Below are 20,815 nucleotides of genomic sequence, written 5' to 3'. Positions count from 1 at the left end.
GAGGGGCATATCAGAGAGTGTTACAGTGAGGGGTGTGGGGTATATCAGAGAGTGTTACAGTGAGGGGTGTGGGGTATATCAGAGAGTGTTACAGTGAGGGGTGTGGGGCATATCAGACAGTGTTACAGTGAGGGGTGTGGGGTATTTCAGAGAGTGTTACAGTGAGGGGTGTGGGGTATATCAGAAAGTGTTACAGTGGGGGGTGTGGGGTATATCAGAGAGTGTTACAGTGAGGGGTGTGGGGTATATCAGAGAGTGTTACAGTGGGGGGTGTGGGGTATATCAGAGAGTGTTACAGTGAGGGGTGTGGGGTATATCAGAGAGTGTTACAGTGGGGGGTGAGGGGTATATCAGAGAGTGTTACAGTGAGGGGTGTGGGGTATATCAGAGAGTGTTACAGTGAGGGGTGTGGGGTATATCAGAGAGTGTTACAGTGAGGGGTGTGGGGCATATCAGACAGTGTTACAGTGAGGGGTGTGGGGTATTTCAGAGAGTGTTACAGTGAGGGGTGTGGGGTATATCAGAAAGTGTTACAGTGGGGGGTGTGGGGTATATCAGAGAGTGTTACAGTGAGGGGTGTGGGGTATATCAGAGAGTGTTACAGTGGGGGGTGTGGGGTATATCAGACAGTGTTACAGTGAGGTGTGTGGGGTATATCAAAGACTGTTACAGTGAGGGGTGTGGGGTATAACAGAGAGTGTTACAGTGAGGGGTGTGGGGTATATCAGACAGTGTTACAGTGAGGGGTGTGGGGTATATCAGAGGGTGTGACAGGGAGGGGTGTGGGGTATATCAGAGACTGTTACAGTGAGCGGTGTGGGGTATATCAGACAGTGTTACAGTGAGGGGTGTGGGGTATATCAGAGGGTGTGACAGGGAGGGGTGTGGGGTATATCAGAGACTGTTACAGTGAGGGGTGTGGGGTATATCAGAGAGTGTTACAGTGAGTGGTGTGGGGTATATCAGAGAATGTTACAGTGAGGGGTGTGCGGTATATCAGAGAGTGTTACAGTGAGTGGTGTGGGGTATATCAGAGAATGTTACAGTGAGGGGTGTGGGGTATATCAGAGAGTGTTACAGTGAGGGGTGTGGGGTATATCAGAGTGTGTTACAGTGAGGGGTGTGGGGTATATCAGAGACTGTTACAGTGAGGGGTGTGGGGTATATCAAAGACTGTTACAGTGAGGGGTGTGGGGTATATCAGAGAGTGTTACAGTGAGGGGTGTGGGGTATATCAGACAGTGTTACAGTGAGGGGTGTGGGGTATATCAGAGGGTGTGACAGTGAGGGGTGTGGGGTCTATCAGAGACTGTTACAGTGAGGGGTGTGGGGTATATCAGAGAGTGTTACAGTGAGTGGTGTGGGGTATATCAGAGAATGTTACAGTGAGGGGTGTGGGGTATATCAGAGAGTGTTACAGTGAGGGGTGTGGGGTAGATCAGAGAGTGTTACAGTGAGGGGTGTGGGATATATCAGAGAGTGTTACAGTGAGGGGTGTGGAGTATATCAGAGAGTGTTACAGTGGGGGGTATGGGGTATATCAGAGAGTGTTACAGTGAGTGGTGTGGGGTATATCAGAGAATGTTACAGTGAGGGGTGTGGGGTATATCAGAGAGTGTTACAGTGAGGGGTGTGGGGTATATCAGAGAGTGTTACAGTGAGGGGTGTGGGGTATATCAGAGAGTGTTACAGTGAGGGGTGTGGGATATATCAGAGAGTGTTACAGTGAGGGGTGTGGGGTACATCAGAGTGTGTTACAGTGACGGGTGTGGGGTACATCAGAGTGTGTTACAGTGCGGGGCGTGGGGTATATCAGGGAGTGTTCTCGTGAGGGGCGTGGGGTCAATCAGAGAGTGTTACATTGAGGGGTGTGTGGTATATCAGAGAGTGTTACAGTGAGGGATGTGGGGTATATCAGAGAGTGTTACAAAAAGGGGCGTGGGGGAGATCAGAGAGTGTTACAGTGAGGGGTGTGGGGTATATCAGTGAGGGGTGTGGGGTATGTCAGTGTTACGGTGAGGGGTGTGGGGTATATCAGAGAGTGTTACAGTGAGGGGTGTCGTGTATGTCAGAGTGTTACAGTGAGAGGTGTGGGGTATATCAGAGAGTGTTACACTGAGGGCTGTGGGGTATATCAGAGTGTTACTGTGAGGGGTGTGGGGGAGATCAGAGAGTGTTACAGTGAGGGGTGTGGGATATGTCAGCGAGTGTTACAGTGAGGAGTGTGGGCCATATCAGAGTGTTACAGTGAGGGGTGTGGAGTATATCAGAGTGTGTTACAGTGAGGGGTGTGGGGTATATCAGAGAGTGTTACACTGAGGGCTGTGGGGTATATCAGAGAGTGTTACAGTGAGGGGTGTGGGGGAGATCAGAAAGTGTTACAGTGAGGGGTGTGGTGAATATCAGTGAGGGGTGTGGGGTATATCAGTGAGGGGTGTGGTGTTTATCAGAGAGTATTACAGTGAGGGGTGTCGGGTATGTCAGCGAGTGTTACAGTGAGGGGTGTGGGCCATATCAGAGTGTTACAGTGAGGGGTGTGGGGTTTGTCAGAGAGTGTTACAGTGAGGGGTGTGGGGTATATAAGAGGGTGTGACAGGGAGGGGTGCGGGGTATATCAGAGAGTGTTACAGTGAGAGGTGTAGGGTGTATCAGAGAGTGTTACAGTGAGGGGTGTGGGGTATATCAGAGAGTGTTACCATGAGGGGTGTGGGGGAGATCAGAGAGTGTTACAGGGAGGGGTGTGGGGAATATCAGAGAGTGTGACAGGGAGGGGTGTGGGGTATATCAGACAGTGTTACAGTGAGGGGTGTGGGGTACATCTAAGAGATTTATAGTGAGGGGTTGGACTATGTCAGAGACAATTACATTGAAGGGTGTGGGGTATATCAGAGAGTGTTACAGTGAGGGGTGTGGGGTTTGTCAGAGAGTGTTACAGTGAGGGGTGTGGGGCATATCAGAGACTGTTACAGTGAGGGGTGTGGGGTTTGTCAGAGAGTGTTACAGTGAGTGGTGTGGGGTATATCAGAGGGTGTGACAGGGAGGGGTGTGGGGTATTTCAGAGAGTGTTACTGAAAGGGGTGTGGGGTATATCAGAGAGTGTTACAGTGAGGGGTGTGGGGTATATCAGAGTGTTACAGTGAGGGGTGCAGGTTATATCAGAGTGTGTTACAGTGAGGGGTGTGGTGTATACCAGCGAGTGTTACAGTGAGGGGTGTGGGGTATATCAGGGAGAGTTACAGTGAGGGATGTGGGGTATATCAGAGAGTGTTACAGTGAGGGGTGTGGGGTATATCAGAGAGTGTTACAGTGAGGGATGTGGGGTATATCAGAGAGTGTTACAGTGAGGGGTGTGGGGTATATCAGAGAGTGTTACAGTGAAGGGTGTGGGGTATGTCAGAGAGTGTTACAGTGAGGGGTGTGAGGTATATCAGAGACTGTTACAGTGAGGGGTGTGGGGTCTGTCAGTGTTACGGTTACGGGTGTGGGGTATATCAGAGTTACAGTGAGGGGTGTGGGGTATATCAGACAGTGTTACTGTGAGGGGTGTGGGGTATATCAGACAGTGTTTCAGTGAGGGGTGTGGGGTATATCAGAGTGTGTGACAGGGAGGGGTGTGGGGTATATCAGTGACGGGTGTGGGGAATATCAGAGTGTTACAGTGAGGGGTGTGGTGTATATCAGAGAGTGTGACAGGGAGGGGTGTGGGGTATATCAGACAGTGTTACAGTGAGGGGTGTGGGGTACATCTGTGAGATTTATAGTGAGGGGTTGGACTATATCAGACAGTGTTACAGTGAGAGGTGTGGGGTATATCAGAGAGTGTTACAGTGGGGGGTGTGGGGTATATCAGAGAGTGTTACAGTGAGGGGTGTGGGGTATATCAGAGAGTGTTACAGTGGGGGGTGAGGGGCATATCAGAGAGTGTTACAGTGAGGGGTGTGGGGTATATCAGAGAGTGTTACAGTGAGGGGTGTGGGGTATATCAGAGAGTGTTACAGTGAGGGGTGTGGGGCATATCAGACAGTGTTACAGTGAGGGGTGTGGGGTATTTCAGAGAGTGTTACAGTGAGGGGTGTGGGGTATATCAGAAAGTGTTACAGTGGGGGGTGTGGGGTATATCAGAGAGTGTTACAGTGAGGGGTGTGGGGTATATCAGAGAGTGTTACAGTGGGGGGTGTGGGGTATATCAGAGAGTGTTACAGTGAGGGGTGTGGGGTATATCAGAGAGTGTTACAGTGGGGGGTGAGGGGTATATCAGAGAGTGTTACAGTGAGGGGTGTGGGGTATATCAGAGAGTGTTACAGTGAGGGGTGTGGGGTATATCAGAGAGTGTTACAGTGAGGGGTGTGGGGCATATCAGACAGTGTTACAGTGAGGGGTGTGGGGTATTTCAGAGAGTTACATTGAGGGGTGTGGTGTATATTACAGAATGTTACAGTGAGGGGTGTGGGATATATCAGAGAAAGTTACAGTGAGGGGTGTGGATTATGTCAGATTTTTCTATTGAGGGGTGTGAAATATACAAGAGCGTTACAATGAGGGGTGTGGGTTATATCAGAGTGTTACACCAATGGGTGTGGGGTAGATCAGAGACATTTACAGTGTGGGGTGTAACAGGTCTTTACTTTATCTTTTTGTTTGTAAGCAGTGACTCTGCCAGTATTATAAGATTTGCAGTCAACAGAGGGATGCAGGATGAGGTGCATGGGGTATCAGAGATTTACACTGAAGTGTATGCGTTACAGTATATCAGAATCCCTGTCACTGGGGTGTGGAATATTTTAGTGTTACAGTCAGCGATATGCAGTGTATTACACAGATCAAGTGTCATGTCTGTTATCTATCTTGGTGTTCGTGAGTATCTTGTTGGGTGTATCAGAGAGTGCCACAGCTGTAAGTGTGCAGTATATGAGTGAGATGTGTATGTTATTAGAGTGTGTTACAATCAGGGGTATGCAGAATATCACAGAGATTTAGTATGATGATGTTTGTGGTACGTATGTGTGTTCCAGTGAACGTAGTTAGCCATATCAGAGAATTTTAGAGGGGTGTGGGATATAGCAGTGCTACAGTGAAGGATGGGCAGTGATATGAGTGTTACAGTGAAGCATTCAGAGCATATTAATGTTATAGTGAGGGGGTGTGAGATATACCAGGAAGTGTAAGGAGGGTGGAGGTGAAATCAGAATTTGATAGTGAAGGGTGTGACATATATCGGTTTATTAGAGTGAGTGGTGTGGGGTATAATCAAGAGTTAACAAAGCAGGCTGTGGGATGTGTCAGTGTTATATTGCGGAGTAGTGGGTATATCAGAATGTGATACTGTCAGGTGCATGGGGTATCAGAGATTTACACTGAAGTGTATGTGTTACAGTATATCAGAATCCCTGTCACTGGGTGTAACAGGTCTTTATCTTTTTGTTTGTAAGCAGTGACTCTGCCAGTATTATAATTTCGTTTCAATTATATACCCTTAGTTAAGTAACAGTGACAGAGTAATTGTGTTCCACTTTGAAAAGTTTGCTTCCTGGGTTATTGGAGATGCAGGATTAAAATTCTTGTCTCTGAAGAAATGCTTCATTTGTTTGCCAGGAATCTATGTTTATTGAGTATAGGAACCAGCTTGTCTCATTGGCTCCCCCCATCAGGGTCAATTTGTGGTTGCGCCATTTTGGATTCCTTCCAATCATGCTTAACAAGGATAGATAGCATCTGAGAGTCCTAGAGATATAAAGGTGGAGGAAGAGGAGGTAAAGAAATAGAATGAGTGTGAATTTAGAGATAAACAGGTATTAGGACTGAAGGAGACAGATTATTAGGTTGGAGATGTGATGTACAGAGAATGAGGAATTGGAGTTGGAGGGAGAGATTGAAAGATTGGAGATGGAAAAATGATGATGTATTGCAGATGTTGAGATTGACAATAAGGAATCTGAAAGCCAGAGGGAGGGGTTGATGGGAGAACCAACTGAGTGGGGATTGAAAATGGAGACACAAAGACTGGAGAGTTAGCAATAGAGGGATGCAGAGTGAGAAATTTGATGCATAAGGTATGTCAGGGTTCAACAGTGAGGAGTGTGGGACATATCAAAGTGATACAATAAGGATGTGGGGTATTATCAGAGAGTGCTACAGTGAGGTGTGGGATATATCAGAGTGCATAGAGATAGAAAGAGTGAAGGATATAGGTGTTGGACAAAACAGAACATGGGATCAGAGATTAAAAACAGAGAAAGGCTGAAGATAGAGAAAGGAATTGGATAGAGAGATACCAGATGAGAATACAGATCAGAGATAGGTTGTGGCTAGACAGACAGACTTATGAAATAGTAATGTGATTGATCCAGTGGGGGAATTGGAGATAATGAGAAAGACCAAGTAATCATTTTACGATGGAATTGGGGAAAGTGAGAGAAATTAGATGCAGCAATTGAGAGATGGTAAAATAGAGGGAGTGAAGCATTTGAGATGTTCAGCATGGAAACAGACTCTTTGGTCCAACTCATCTGTGTTAAGCAGATATCTTAATCTAGTCCGACTTGCCAGCATTTGGCCTCTAAACTCTCCCTATTCACGTACCCATTGAGGCACAGAGTAACTGATCGTAGATTTGCAGGTAAGCTAGAGAGTGGACATTTTGGATATGTTACGAGTGTGAGTAATTGGAGGTGTAGTGTAGAGTATGAATGACTGAAGATGAAGAGACTGAAAGAGTGAGGATTTGGAGATAGACGGGTAGACAGGATGATGGATCGGACACAATGAAGAACTGGAGATGTGGATAGAGTGAGGAACTGGAGGCGTGATCAAGAGTGAATGACTTGGAAAGCCGAACAAAACAAGTTTGGAGAAAGTGCAATTGAGTGAGTGCAGAAGAGAGACAGAGGATTGCAGATGGAAAGATAGAGGGAGCGATTTGAGATGGCATAATTGAGAGGGTGGAGATTGTCATAAATTCCTGATTCTATTTTTCAATCACAGACAAAATAATGCATTATACATGGGTAGACAGGTAGGAAGGGATTGGAGATGGAGAAATGGATAGTGGAAGATTGGAGATAGATAGAATGAGGGATTGAAAATGGAGAGATAGACAAGTGAGTGACAGGAAATGGACAAAGTGAGAGATTAGAGGGATGAAAAAGCAGAATTGGGAAATTGAGATGTAAATAGCATTATAGATGAAGGAATAGATAAATGTAAGGTATTGGTGATAGAGGAAGAAAGTGTGAAGGATTGAAGATGGAGAGATAGAACTAAGGAATTGGTGATGACACAATAGAATGGGGAACTAATTATGGCAAATTGGAGAGAGATGGATTGCAGGTGCAGAGCTGAAGTGAGTAAGGCATAAAGGAGACAGGATAGGCAGAGAAAGGATTTGGAAATGGACAAGTAGAAAGGGTGAGGAACTACAGAAACTGTGATGGATACAGTAAGGAATTGAAGACGTAGTCATACAGTCGAGGACTGTAAATGGAGAAACAGATGAATTGAGAGATTGTAGTTTGAAGATAAGAAATGAACATAGATGGGAATTAGATGGACAAAGAGAAGAACTGGAGCTGGATGGACAGATTGAAGCATTAGTGACAGCTAGTGAGAAGGATTTGGAGATGGACAGATCAAAGATATTGAAGATGGACAGACTGACAAACAGGCATTTGGAGACAGAAGACAGACAGTGAAGTACTGAAGATGAACAAAGTAAATGAGGAATTAGAGGGATACAAAATGTGAGATTTGAGATGCAGAGGCAGAGTGAGGGACAGTAAATTGGAAGTTTTTCAGAATGAGATTGGAGTTGGAGGAAAAGACAGGAGAGATTGGATATATTGGTAGTGTGTGAGGAATTTGAGATGAGGTGATAAAATACCATGAGGAAACAGGGATATTATATTGACAAAAATGAATTGGGGATATATAGTTAGTGAGCAAAGACATTAAAGACAGAGAGAAAGAAAGACAGACCAAAAAGCTAGACAGCAGGATAAATAGCACCCTTGGAGATCATCCATAGTTAAGTGGAATGTCAACTTTGTAGATAGAGGGAGGGGCTGGAGAGTAACTGAGGGATGAAGCAGAAATGCAAATTATTCTTGGAAAAGGACCTGTTAAGTGTGAATGATAAATCTGAGCAAGCAATTCGAAATGTGGAGATAGAGAGACTGAGAAACTAGAGCCAGAGAGATAGACAGAATAACAGACTGGCAATGGAATGGTAGTCAGAACGAGTGACTGGAGATGTGGAGATAAGTGGACCAAGACATTGTAGAGATGGACTGCTAATAAGAGCAAGACACCAAAGTTAAACACAATGTGGCACTGGCAACAGAGACAGACAGGCAGAGCGAGGGATGGCAGATTGAGGAATTAGCATGTGGAATGAGACAGATATAGACCAAATAAAGCACTGAAGGTAGAATGGCAGAGAGTGAGGCAGTGGAAACAACAACGCAAGTTACTGGAAAAGCTCAGCAGGTCTGGCAGCATCTGTGAAGTCAACAATTGATGTTTCGGGTTCGGGGACCTTTCCTCAGAATTGGTTTTTATTTAGTGAGGTATTGGAGGTAGAGAAACAGTAAATGATGAACTGGAGGAGTCTGCTCGATGAACTGATGCAGTCAGGTTACAACAAGCCTTCTGAAGCAACCTAAACGGGAAAATCAAAGTGATCGCACTTTAATGTAGGACTTTGGAACACCAATGGTATTGTCACCTATTCACATACCTTTGCTCACTGTTGTTCTGATAAGATCTAAGAGTACTAACTTCAAAATCTGAACAAGCAACTTCAGTGAGGTATGAGCGAGGGGTTTTCCTTACATGAGGCTAAAGAGTCATGTAACTGTCTCATCACCTCAAGCAACTGGCCGGATAGGGGGAATCACTTTCCCAGCGGGGGTCATGAAGAGGGGTTGCAAATTATTCTCACCAGGTTTCTACAGGAGCTGTTAAGCGTGAACAAAACCCCAACCTAACTCAAGTGAGGCAGAGACTGAAACGACCCCAAGTTAAGAATTGAGCCTGCGTGTCAGTTTGCCATGAGCGATCGCTGCTGCATGACTGCCATTTAACCTTTTGTCCTCTTCCCACTTTTGAAGAAAGTATTAAAGCCACGCTGTGAACTGTACGACTCTTCATCATACAAAGATGACTAAAATTTCAAATACAGTCTGAAATTTTGGGAGGATTAGGGAGATGGTGGGTGTTATCCACAGGTCCTGATCTCATTGCAAAAATCTGAGGACTCCATCATGGTTGTGACTGTTGCTCATGGGAGCTGCTGGCTCCTCACGGGGCTCACTGGCATGAGCATTGACATCTGCGGGACTGCCAGTCTGAGACAAAGGATTAACTCCACACATCCAGAAAGCTTGCCAGCGCCATCCGTGTGCCTGTAGAATCAATCAGGGTCAAGTTATGTGCTCCGTCGAAGCTCGTTCGATTGCCTCCACTGCACGTTCTCCCTAAACATCTTAAACCTCCACCACTTCCCGTTGCACGGCCCTGATAGTTTACTGTCTGAAGGGTTCAGGCATCAGGCATCAAGAATGAATCGGCACATGAATTCTGCCTGCCATCTCTGGATGAAACCAGAGAAAACATGGCAAAGGCAACCATGGCGAGAAAATACTGGCCAAACATCTCCTGCTAACAATGCCATAGCTACTCACTGAGATGAGCTCATCTCTCTTGCCCTGGAATATACAAAGAAATTTTGAGCTCCCAAGTCGTCTTTTCGCACCAGTCAAAAATGTAGCTTTCAATGCAAGAACATGCTTTCTGTAATGTTGTTGACCCATGGGAGGGCCTCTGATGACCCGCTACTGTCTGGCTTGTTATCACGGGCTCCGGAGTAATACGCCTGCCCCGGTTCCTGTAACACACAATGCAAATTTAATAACAGAGTGAGGGATGGCAGATGGAGAGACACTATAAAACAACTGGAAGTCAGCACAGAACAAGGACAGTAAGCAAATGCCATCCCTTTTAGCCTTTAACCCTGCCAACAAATTCCAAACCATTTGTCCCTTAACTCCCAAAACAGTCCTCTCTCACAAATCCCCTGACACTGCAATTACAGTTTGGATCCATGAACATCCTCAATAAAGCCAATTCTTCTAGAATCCTACATCACCAGTGAAGACTCTCTTCAGATTCCTAACTCTCCACTGAAGACCATCTGTCCAGATCACTAATTCCTTGCATTGAAAACCATCTCTCCAGATTCTTAACTCTCTGGAGACGTCCTATTGAATACAATTAGAGTCTTGGGACTCCTCAAAGACCATCCCTTAAGACTGGTAATACCCGTTCATTCAAACAAGTGTCACATGGGAAAGATGATATTTAAAAGGTGGAACTCCATACTGAATATGAATATATTCCCAGACAAGAGCTGCTGTCTGGAGAGCACCAATCAGTAAGTCACTCAAAGCCAGACTCGAGCTCCCTAACCCAAAGGAGAGGATTAAAGTCAATTCTGTAGCCCTGTTCTAGAATCGACTCTAGGTTTTTGCTGACATAACCTGATTCCTAATCCGATAACGTGACAATTTTTAAGATTTGCAACCCTGAGTTTGAATCCCTCCTTAGAGTCTTCCCTGTCTCCTTTTGTCAGCCAAACTGCCAAGCGATTCCATTATCAGTGCCACAGGCCATTTGGTCCAACTGACTCCACTTGAACCTCCTCCTGTTCTCACCATGTCAATCCATCAACCTATATCTTTGGCTGTTAAGACTTTAGCCAGTGTCTCATCAAACGTACCTATGTTACTCACATCAACCGTTCCCCACTGTAGAAAATCACACATTGCCTATTTTCAATTACTAGCAACAGCCTTACACTGATGGCCCATACTTGGGGTCTCTCCTACCAATGAAGACATCTCCCTGCAAGTCCTTGAACATCACAACACCCAGTCTGTCAGTAGAGAGAAACCATCAGCTTCTCACTAGTCACCATGTGGAAGCAGGGAGGTGCAAGCTCAGCCTAATGTCAGCCATGATGAGGTCCTCATGAACAGAGAGCAGTGAGTCCAAGGCACGTGGATCTGATCTTGGAAGTCAAAAATGATGACTTTATAGCAAAATGGTGTCTGCATTGAATATAACACAGCTGCTAGTGTATAACTGTAAAAATGTGTATTCTGAAAATGATTTTCTGTCCTTTTTGCTATCAAGGGTCTCATGACAGAAAGAGATTTCAAACCACAAACTTAGCCAGGGGCCAAGCAGTTAAAGGGACATAATGGGGACAAAAATAACCCTTGACCCCACGGTGACCCAGTGTTGAATTAGCATTATTGCCTGTGTGTACAGCAGGTGGAGGTTAAGCATTGAAGGATGAGGACTGTCATCTGGACTGGGTACCACCACAAAGCCTGCCGAAACCACAGACCAACATGCACAACACACCTGGGGGGTGCAGAGTCTGTCCCTGCCACACCCCCTGGCAGATGCATTGACTGCCTCCAACCCACCCCTTGGGGGGCACAGAGTATGCCTCCGTCCCAACCCTGGGGGGCGCATAGACTGCCTCTGCCCCATCTCCAGTGGGGACACAGTCTGCCTCATATGTCTCCGGGGTGGGGGTCGCAGAGTCCGCTCCACCCCTTTCTCCGGGGGTGGGGGGCAGAGACCGCTCCGCCCCGTCTCCGGGGGTGGGGGGCAGAGACCGCTCCGCCCCGTCTCCGGGGGAACGCAGAGTCCGCTCCGCCCCGTCTCCGGGGGAACGCAGAGTCCGCTCCGCCCCGTCTCCGGGGCAACGCAGAGTCCGCTCCGCCCCATCTCTGGGGGGTGGGGGTGGGCAGAGTCCGCTCCGCCCCGTCTCCGGGGGGACGCAGAGTCCGCTCCGCCCCGTCTCTGGGGGGTGGGGGTGGGCAGAATCCGCTCCGCCCCATCTCTGGGGGGTGGGGGTGGGCAGAGTCCGCTCCGCCCCGTCTCCGGGGGGACGCAGAGTCCGCTCCGCCCCGTCTCCGGGGGGACGTAGAGTCCGCTCCGCCCCGTCTCCGGGGGGGACGCAGAGTCCGCTCCGCCCCGTCTCCGGGGGGGACGCAGAGTCCGCTCCGCCCCGTCTCCGGGGGGGACGCAGAGTCCGCTCCGCCCCGTCTCCGGGGGGACGTAGAGTCCGCTCCGCCCCGTCTCCGGGGGGACGCAGAGTCCGCTCCGCCCCGTCTCCGGGGGTAGGCAGAGTCCGCTCCGCCCCGTCTCCGGGGGTGGGCAGAGTCCACTCCGCCCCGTCTCCAGGGGGACGCAGAGTCCTTCCCCCCACCTCCAGGGGACACCCCTCATGTGACACACTCTCCATTCTCAGTTGGGAAGCTGCAAGTCAGAGTTAAAGCAGACTGCATCTGTGTCTCACAAGGGTCATCTCCCACCATCTTTTTAATACATTTTTTTGGGGAGGGGTAGATGTTTGTGAACTGTGAGAGTCCCTGGCTAAGAAAGAAAGGAGGGAGGGTGGGATGGCTATCAGGAGGGTGATTGAAGGGAAAGATGTGGGGATATAAAAAGAGGACAAAAATTAATGTAAACCTTTGAAGTCTCATTTCAACATCAAGCATTGTTTTTTCAAAAAAACAAAAAAGAGAGAGAACTAGTCTCAGAAATATGTAGCGAAAAAAATTGAATTTTTCCCAGGACATTCTTATACAACTTTGTTTTTGTAATTTTTTTTCTTCATGCAAATATCATGGGCCCAAATTATTGATGTAAGTTGCCTGATTCCATGGTATGCTATTTTCTTTGTAAAAAAGAGAGAGACACGTTTTAGGATTCTTTATACTTTTTTAAAAGAGAGAGAAAAAAAGAAAAAAAAGCATCTTTTTAATTGAAAAAGTGATTTAGCGAACGAGTTTTTTTTGTTTTTTATATATAATATTGTTAGCGATAGTTTGCGTATTTTTAAACCGTTGTCATATTTTTTTAAAACATAGATGTGAGATAGGGTTGCAAAGAGTACATTTAACAAAAAAGTTTAAACAGGAAAAGTGGGTTTACCAGGAAAAAGTATGCTTAACGGGCAGAAAAGTAGTTTAAAATGGGAAAAAGGAGGTTTTGCAGGAAAAAAAGTATAATTAGCGCAAAAACATCAGTTTTGATGAAAACAAAGGATAGATTTAATAGGAATAGAGTAGGATTAACGGGAAAGAAGAGAGTAGGGTTAATGGAAAAAAGTAGAATTAACCAGGAAAAAATTTAAATTTAACTCAAAAGGGGTATGATTAACAAAACAAAATAAGTAGGTTTCACAGAAAAGACCCACTTAATGCAAAAAACATGTTTGATGGAAAAAAGGGTCCGATTTATAGAAATATAGAGTAGGTTTAACAGAAACAAAGTTGTTTAACCGAAATAAGTAGGTTTAAATGGGGGAGAAAAGTATAATTTGTAGGAGATTTAAAAGTAAGAAACTTTTAACAAAAAAAAAGGACGACTAAAGGAAAAAATTTAGTTTAACAAAATGAGTAGGTTTGATTGAAAAAAGTTTTAATGATTACTTTTAACAAACAGGAGAAAAAGTGTAGGTTTAATGGTAAAAGTAAGTTTTATGGGAAAGAGTAAGTTTAATGGGAAGAGTATGATTAATGGAAAAAGATGTTTAACAGATACAGCTTTTAAAAAATGACGCTTAAAAGCAAGAAAAAATACATTTACCAGGAAAAAAGTGGTCTTAATGAAAAATGAGTGTTTAATGCAACAGAGATTTAACAAAAATGTGACATTTTAACAGAAAAAAGGTTTAATGTAAAAAGAGGAGTTTTGACGTGCATGATTAACAGAAGAGGGATTAATGTAAAAAGAGAGAGGGTTCAATGAAAAAGAAAAGATGTTTTGTTGGAGAAAAGTAGGTTTAACAGGAAAAAGTCAGAAGGTTTCATGGCGAAAGCGTATATTTAACAGAAAAATGGGTAAATGTGAAAAGAGAGTGTTTAATGTTAAAAAAAAGTTTTAATAGAGGAGTGGGCTTAACAGAAAAAGGGGTTTAAAATAAAAAGGGAGAAGTTTTAATTGAAAAGGATAGATTTAAGAGGGTTTAATGTAAAACGAGTTAAAAGCATTAAAGAAGTGTTAATGGACAACAGTAGGTTTAAGAGAAAAAAAGGCAGAAGCTTTAACAAAGAAACAGTAGATTTAACAGGAAAAGGTTTAGTGAGAGAGAGTTTATTGTAAAGAGAGAGGGAGGCTTAATGTAAAGACAGCGTTTCGTATGAAGAGAGAGGGTTTAGTGTTTAAAAAAGTTTAATGTAAAAAGAGAAGGCTCAACATAAGAAAGAGTTGAATATAAAAAGAGGTTCAATGTTTAAAAAAGTTTAACGTAAAAAGGGACAGGATTTAACGCAAGAGGTGAATGTAAAAAGAGAAGGTTTAATGTAAACAAGTTTAATGTAAAAAAGTTTCATGTAAAAAGAAGTTTCATGTAAAAAGAAGTTTCATGTAAAAAGAAGTTTCATGTAAAAAGAAGTTTCATGTAAAAAGAAGTTTCATGTAAAAAGAAGTTTCATGTAAAAAGAAGTTTCATGTAAAAAAGTTTAATGTAAAAAGTGAAGGTTTAATGTAAAAAAAAGGGAGAGGGTTAAATGTAAGAGTTTAACGTAAAGAGTGAGTTGAATGTAGAGAGAGAAGGTTTACTATTTTAAAAGTTTAATGTAAAAAGGGAGAGAGGGTTTAATGGAAGGAGAGAGGCGAATGTAAAGACAGAAGGTTTAATGTTAAAAGAAAGTTTAATGTAAAAAAGGGAGAGAAGGTTTAATGTAAGAGTTAAATGCAAAGAGAGAGTTGAATGTAAAAAGAGAAGGTTTAATGTAAAAATAAAGTAGGTTTGAGAATTTAATAGAAAGAGCGAGCGGTCAGTGTTTTCGTTGTTGTCTATTTTTTTTCGTGAGAAGTAGTTTTGAGATCGTGAGTAGAGAAGCAGCAGGAGGAGGAGGAGGAGGAAAATTGTTTCTGCTCTCTCTCTCTTTTTTAAGAACTTCTCTTTCGGCGCTGACTTCTCGCGTGTTGTTTTTTTTTCTCTTTTTTTCCCCCCTCCCTCTCTCTCTCTTTTCTCTTCAGGGGGAGAGCTCATCCTGCCCATCCTGACGGAGGACGCGCTCGAGGTCCCTTCGACGGTCTCCCGCTCCCCGTACCCGGTGGTGGCGCCGGCGCCGACTTACCGGCCGTTCGTCCGCCTCCTGGAGTCCACCGAGGGCTCGCCGAGCCTGGGCTCCAAGATGGCGCCGGCGGCTCGTCCTCCTTCTCCCCCTCCCCGCTCTCCCCAGTGCCCGGATGATTGCGTCACCGACCAGTGCCCGGATGATTGCGTCACCGACCGGGACAACAACAACGACGACGACGACGATGAAGGAGACGAACAAAATGGCGGCGCGGCGCCATCTTCCTCCTCCTCCTCAGGCTACGGCTCGGGCGAGATCTTCGACTCCAGCTTCCCGCCGAGCGACGACGAGGATTTTTACGGCGCCCCTTCCCAGCCGCTGGTCACCGACCGCACCTCCTGGGGAGACCGGGGACTCTCGAAGCCCAGGCCGGGGGTGGAAGATGGCGCCGCCGCCTCCTCCTCCTCCTCCTCCTCCTCCTCCTCCCCTTCCAGGCCGCCCCCCGACATCACCTTACTGGTCACCGACGGCGTCCGCAAGCTGCCGGCGGCCAAGCTCGACCCTCGGCCGCCTCCCGCCCAGCCGACGGTTGTGCTGGCGGGCGGCGGCGGGGGGGAGAGGAGGACTCGGGCCCGCCATCACCCCCCGCCTCCCTCCTCCTCCTCCTCGGTATTAACCTCTCGCCCCGTCCCCACTGCAGGAGTGGAGCCTCCGACCACGGGAGGAGGTGGAGCGGCGGCGGCGGGCGGCAGGCCGGGCCAGGTGGAGGTGGTGGTGCGGGAGTCGGGCAGTACCACGGGCATGGTGGTGGGCATCGTGGCGGCGGCGGCCCTCTGCATCCTCATCCTGCTCTACGCCATGTACAAGTACCGCAACCGCGACGAGGCGTCCTACCGGGTGGACCAGGGCCGCAACTACATCAGCGGCGGCGGCGGCGGAGGAGGAGGAGGAGGGCCGGCCTCGGCCCACAGTAACGGCGCCGCCCTCAAGGACAAGCTCCCGCCGCCGGCCGCTGCCTCCTCCTCCTCCTCGGCGGCGGCGGCGGCCATCGCCAACAACCTCATCTCCTCCTCCTCCTCCTCCCCCGGGGCTGGCACCGTCACCGCCAAGGCCATGAGCAAGGGCAAAAAGAACAAGGACAAGGAGTACTATGTGTGAGGGACAGGCAGAGAGGGAGTGAGGGGGGTGTGAGGGAGTGAGGGGGGTGTGAGGGAGTGAGGGGGGTGTGAGGGAGTGAGGGGGGTGTGAGGGGGGGAGTGTGTGTGAGGGAGTGAGGAGGGTGTGAGGGACAGGCAGAGAGGGAGTGAGGGAGTGAGGGGGGTGTGAGGGGGGGAGTGTGTGTGAGGGAGTGAGGAGGGTGTGTGTGAGGGAGTGAGGGGGGTGTGAGGGGGTGTGGGGGTGTGAGGGGGGGAGTGGGTGTGGGGGTGTGAGGGGGGGAGTGTGGGGGGGAGTGTGTGTGAGGGAGTGAGGGGGGGTGTGAGGGACAGGCAGAGAGGGTGTGAGGGGGGTGTGTGGGGGGGAGTGTGTGTGAGGGAGTGAGGGGGGGTGTGAGGGACAGGCAGAGAGGGAGTGAGGGGGGTGTGGGGGTGTGAGGGGGGGAGTGTGTGTGAGGGAGTGAGGAGGGTGTGAGGGACAGGCAGAGAGGGAGTGAGGGGGGTGTGGGGGTGTGAGGGGGGGAGTGTGTGTGAGGGAGTGAGGGGGGTGTGAGGGAGTGAGGGGGGAGTGAGGGGGGTGTGAGGGAATGAGGGGGGTGTGAGGGAGTGAGGGGGGTGTGAGGGAGGGGGGTGTGAGGGAGTGAGGGGGGGTGTGAGGAGGGGTGTGAGGGAGGGAGTGAGGGGGTGTGAGGGAATGAGGGGGGTGTGAGGGGGGGAGTGTGTGTGAGGGGGGGGAGTGTGTGTGAGGGACAGGCAGAGAGGGAGTGAGGGGGGTGTGAGGGAGTGAGGGGGGTGTGAGGGGGGGAGTGTGTGTGAGGGTGTGAGGGGGGAGTGTGTGTGAGGGGGGGTGTGAGGGGTGTGAGGGAGGGAGTGAGGGGGGTGTGAGGGAGGGAGTGAGGGGGGTGTGAGGGAATGAGGGGGGTGTGAGGGAGTGAGGGGGGTGTGAGGGGGGTGTGTGAGGGGGGAGTGTGTGTGAGGGGGGTGTGAGGGAGTGAGGGGGGTGTGAGGGAGTGAGGGGGGTGTGAGGGAGTGAGGGGGGTGTGAGGGAGTGAGGGGGGGGTGAGGAGTGAGGGAATGAGGGGGGTGTGAGGGAGGAGTGAGGGGGGTGTGAGGGAATGAGGGGGGTGTGAGGGAGGGAGTGAGGGGGGTGTGAGGGAATGAGGGGGGTGTGAGGGAGGGAGTGAGGGGGGTGTGAGGGAATGAGGGGGGTGTGAGGGTGTGAGGGGGGGTGTGAGGGAGTGAGGGGGAGTGTGTGTGAGGGGGGAGTGAGGGAGTGAGGGGGGAGTGTGTGTGAGGGGGGAGTGAGGGAGTGAGGGGGGTGTGAGGGAGTGAGGGGGGGTGTGAGGGAGGGAGTGAGGGGGGGTGTGAGGGAGTGAGGGGGGTGGAGGGAGTGAGGGGGGGTGTGAGGGAGGGAGTGAGGGGGGTGTGAGGAATGAGGGGGGTGTGAGGGAGTGAGGGGGGAGTGTGTGTGAGGGAGTGAGGGGCGGTGTGAGGAGGGGTGTGAGGGAGGGAGTGAGGGGGGAGTGTGGGAATGAGGGGGGTGTGAGGAGTGAGGGGGGAGTGTGTGTGAGGGGGGTGTGAGGGAGTGAGGGGGGAGTGTGTGTGAGGGGGGAGTGTGTGTGAGGGGGGGTGTGTGTGAGGGAGTGTGTGTGAGGGAGTGAGGGGGGAGTGTGTGAGGGGGTGTGAGGGAGTGAGGGGGGGTGTGAGGGAGTGAGGGGGGGAGTGTGTGTGAGGGAGTGAGGGGGGGAGTGTGTGTGAGGAGGGAGTGAGGGGGGGAGTGTGGTGAGGAGGAGTGAGGGGGGGTGAGGGGGGGGTGTGAGGGAGTGGTGGGGGGGGAGTGTGTGTGAGGGGGGTGTGTGTGGGGAGGGAGTGAGGGGGGGTGTGAGGGATGAGGGGGGTGTGAGGGGGGAGTGTGTGTGAGGGGGGGTGTGAGGGAGTGAGGGGGGGTGTGAGGGAGGGAGTGAGGGGTGTGAGGGGAGGGAGTGAGGGGTGTGAGGGAGGGAGTGAGGGGGGTGTGTGGGAATGAGGGGGGTGTGAGGGGTGAGGGGGGGAGTGTGTGTGAGGGGGGTGTGAGGGAGTGAGGGGCGGTGTGAGGAGGGGTGAGAGGGAGGGGAGTGAGGGGGGTGTGAGGGAATGAGGGGGGTGTGAGGGAGTGAGGGGGGTGTGAGGGAGTGAGGGGGGTGTGAGAGAGTGAGGGAGTGAGGGGGGGTGTGGGGTGAGGGGGGTGTGGGGGTGAGGGGGGGGTGGGTGTGAGGGAGTGAGGGGGTGTGAGGGGGGGGTGTGTGTGAGGGGGGGAGTGGTGTGAGGAGGGTGTGAGGGGGGGAGTGTGTGAGGGAGTGAGGGGGGTGTGGGGGGGGGGTGGGGTGGGGTGAGGGGGGTGTGAGGGGGTGTGGGGGGGTGTGAGGGGTGAGGGGGGGTGTGGGGGTGGGGGGGTGTGGGGTGAGGGGGGTGTGAGGGGGGGTGTGAGGGGGGAGTGGGGGGTGTGAGGATGAGGGGGGTGTGAGGGAGTGAGGGGGGAGTGTGTGCGAGGGGGGTGTGAGGGAGGGAGTGAGGGGGGTGTGAGGAGTGAGGGGGTGTGAGGGAGTGAGGGGGGTGTGAGGGAGTGAGGGGGGGAGTGTGTGTGAGGGTGTGAGGAGGGTGTGAGGGAGTGAGGGGGAGTGTGTGTGAGGGAGTGGGGGAGTGTGTGTGAGGGAGTGGGGGAGTGTGTGTGAGGGAGTGAGGGGGGTGTGAGGGAGTGAGGGGGGGGAGTGTGTGTGAGGAGGGAGTGAGGGGGGGAGTGTGAGGAGGGAGTGAGGGGGGGAGTGTGTGAGGAGGGAGTGTGGGGGGGAGTGGTGTGTGAGGGAGTGGGTGTGAGGGGAGTGAGGGGGGTGTGAGGGGTGAGGGGGGGTGTGTGGAGTGGGGGGTGAGGGGGTGTGTGGGGGGTGGGGGGGTGTGAGTGAGGGGGGTGTGGGGGAGTGAGGGGGGAGTGTGTGTGAGGAGGGATGAGGGGGGGAGTGTATGAGGGACTGAGGGGGGGGGGGGGGGGGGGGGAGAGAAGAGAGAGTGTGTGTGTGAGAGGGACCGGGGGGGGGTGGAGAGAAGAGAGAGTGTGTGTGTGAGAGGGACCGAGGGAGGGGGGGGGGAGAAGAGAGAGTGTGTGTGAGAGGGACCGAGGGAGGGGGGGGGAGAAGAGAGTGTGTGTGTGAGAGGGACCGAGGGGGGGGGGGGGGGGGGAAGAGAAGAGAGAGTGTGTGTGTGAGAGGGGACCGAGGGAGGGGGGGGGGGGGGGGGAGAGAGAGAGTGTGTGTGAGAGGGACCGAGGGAGGGGAGGGGGGGGGAGAAGAGAGAGAGTGTGTGTGTGAGGGACCGAGGGGGGGATGTGGGTGTGTGTGTGTGTGAGGACCGAGGGGGGGATGTGTGTGTGTGTGTGTGAGGGACCGAGGGGGGGGATGTGTGTGTGTGTGTGAGGGACCGAGGGGGGGATGTGTGTGTGTGTGTGTGTGTGAGGGACCGAGGGGGGGATGTGTGTGTGTGTGTGAGGGACGAGGGGGGGATGTGTGTGAGGGACCGAGGGGGGATGTGTGTGAGTGTGTGTGAGGGAACCGAGGGGGGGATATGTGTGTGTGTGAGGGACCGAGGGGGGGATGTGTGTGTGTGAGGGACCGAGGGGGGGATGTGTGTGTGTGAGGGACCGAGGGGGGGATGTGTGTGTGTGAGGGACGAGGGGGGGATGTGTGTGTGTGAGGGACCGAGGGGGGGATGTGTGTGTGTGAGGGACCGAGGGGGGGGATGTGTGTGTGTGAGGGACCGAGGGGGGGATGTGTGTGTGTGAGGGACCGAGGGGGGGATGTGTGTGTGTGAGGGACCGAGGGGGGGATGTGTGTGTGTGAGGGACCGAGGGGGGGGATGTGTGTGTGTGAGGGACCGAGGGGGGGATGTGTGTGTGTGAGGGACCGAGGGGGGGATGTGTGTGTGTGAGGGACCGAGGGGGGGATGTGTGTGTGTGAGGGACCGAGGGGGGGATGTGTGTGTGTGAGGGACCGAGGGGGGGATGTGTGTGTGTGAGGGACCGAGGGGGGATGTGTGTGTGTGAGGGACCGAGGGGGGGATGTGTGTGTGTGAGGGACCGAGGGGGGGATGTGTGTGTGTGAGGGACCGAGGGGGGATGTGTGTGTGTGAGGGACCGAGGGGGGGATGTGTGTGTGTGAGGGACCGAGGGGGGGATGTGTGTGTGTGAGGGACCGAGGGGGGATGTGTGTGTGTGAGGGACCGAGGGGGGGATGTGTGTGTGTGAGGGACCGAGGGGGGGATGTGTGTGTGAGGGACCGAGGGGGGGATGTGTGTGTGTGTGTGTGTGAGGGACCGGGGGGGGGATGTGTGTGTGTGTGTGAGAGACCGAGGGGGGGATGTGTGTGTGTGTGTGTGTGTGTGTGTGAGAGACCGAGGGGGGGATGTGTGTGTGTGTGTGTGTGTGTGTGTGTGAGGGACCGAGGGGGGGATGTGTGTGTGTGTGTGGTGAGGGACCGGGGGGGGGATGTGTGTGTGTGTGTGAGAGACCGGGGGGGGGATGTGTGTGTGTGT

General features: G+C 51.0%; 1 protein-coding gene and 1 long non-coding RNA gene across 9 annotated transcripts in view; one reads left to right on the top strand and one right to left on the bottom strand.

Annotated features, from left to right (window-relative positions):
* LOC140457032 (neurexin-2-like) overlaps positions 1 to 16,310 on the top strand; it is a 1,330,437-nt gene extending 1,314,127 nt beyond the window's left edge. For 7 of the 8 annotated variants that reach the window (XM_072550952.1, XM_072550953.1, XM_072550950.1 and 4 more), the window contains one exon: positions 15,061 to 16,259. In XM_072550952.1, coding sequence (XP_072407053.1) covers positions 15,061 to 16,259 — 1,199 coding nt within the window. Of the gene's footprint in view, positions 1 to 15,060 lie in introns of all 8 variants that reach the window. The other variant, XM_072550954.1, reaches the window with a different exon arrangement.
* On the bottom strand, positions 5,581 to 15,318 carry LOC140457034 (uncharacterized). The gene is made up of 2 exons (XR_011953307.1): positions 15,162 to 15,318; positions 5,581 to 9,880 (listed from the first exon to the last, which is right to left on the bottom strand). It is a non-coding gene; the product is annotated as an uncharacterized lncRNA (long non-coding RNA).
* Positions 16,311 to 20,815: the final 4,505 nt, after the last annotated feature.

Source organism: Chiloscyllium punctatum, chromosome 31 (assembly GCF_047496795.1).
Source record: "Chiloscyllium punctatum isolate Juve2018m chromosome 31, sChiPun1.3, whole genome shotgun sequence".
NCBI classification, from domain to species: domain Eukaryota; kingdom Metazoa; phylum Chordata; class Chondrichthyes; order Orectolobiformes; family Hemiscylliidae; genus Chiloscyllium; species Chiloscyllium punctatum.
Note: the sequence above shows the minus strand (reverse complement) of the source record. Positions and strands in the feature narration are given on the sequence as shown.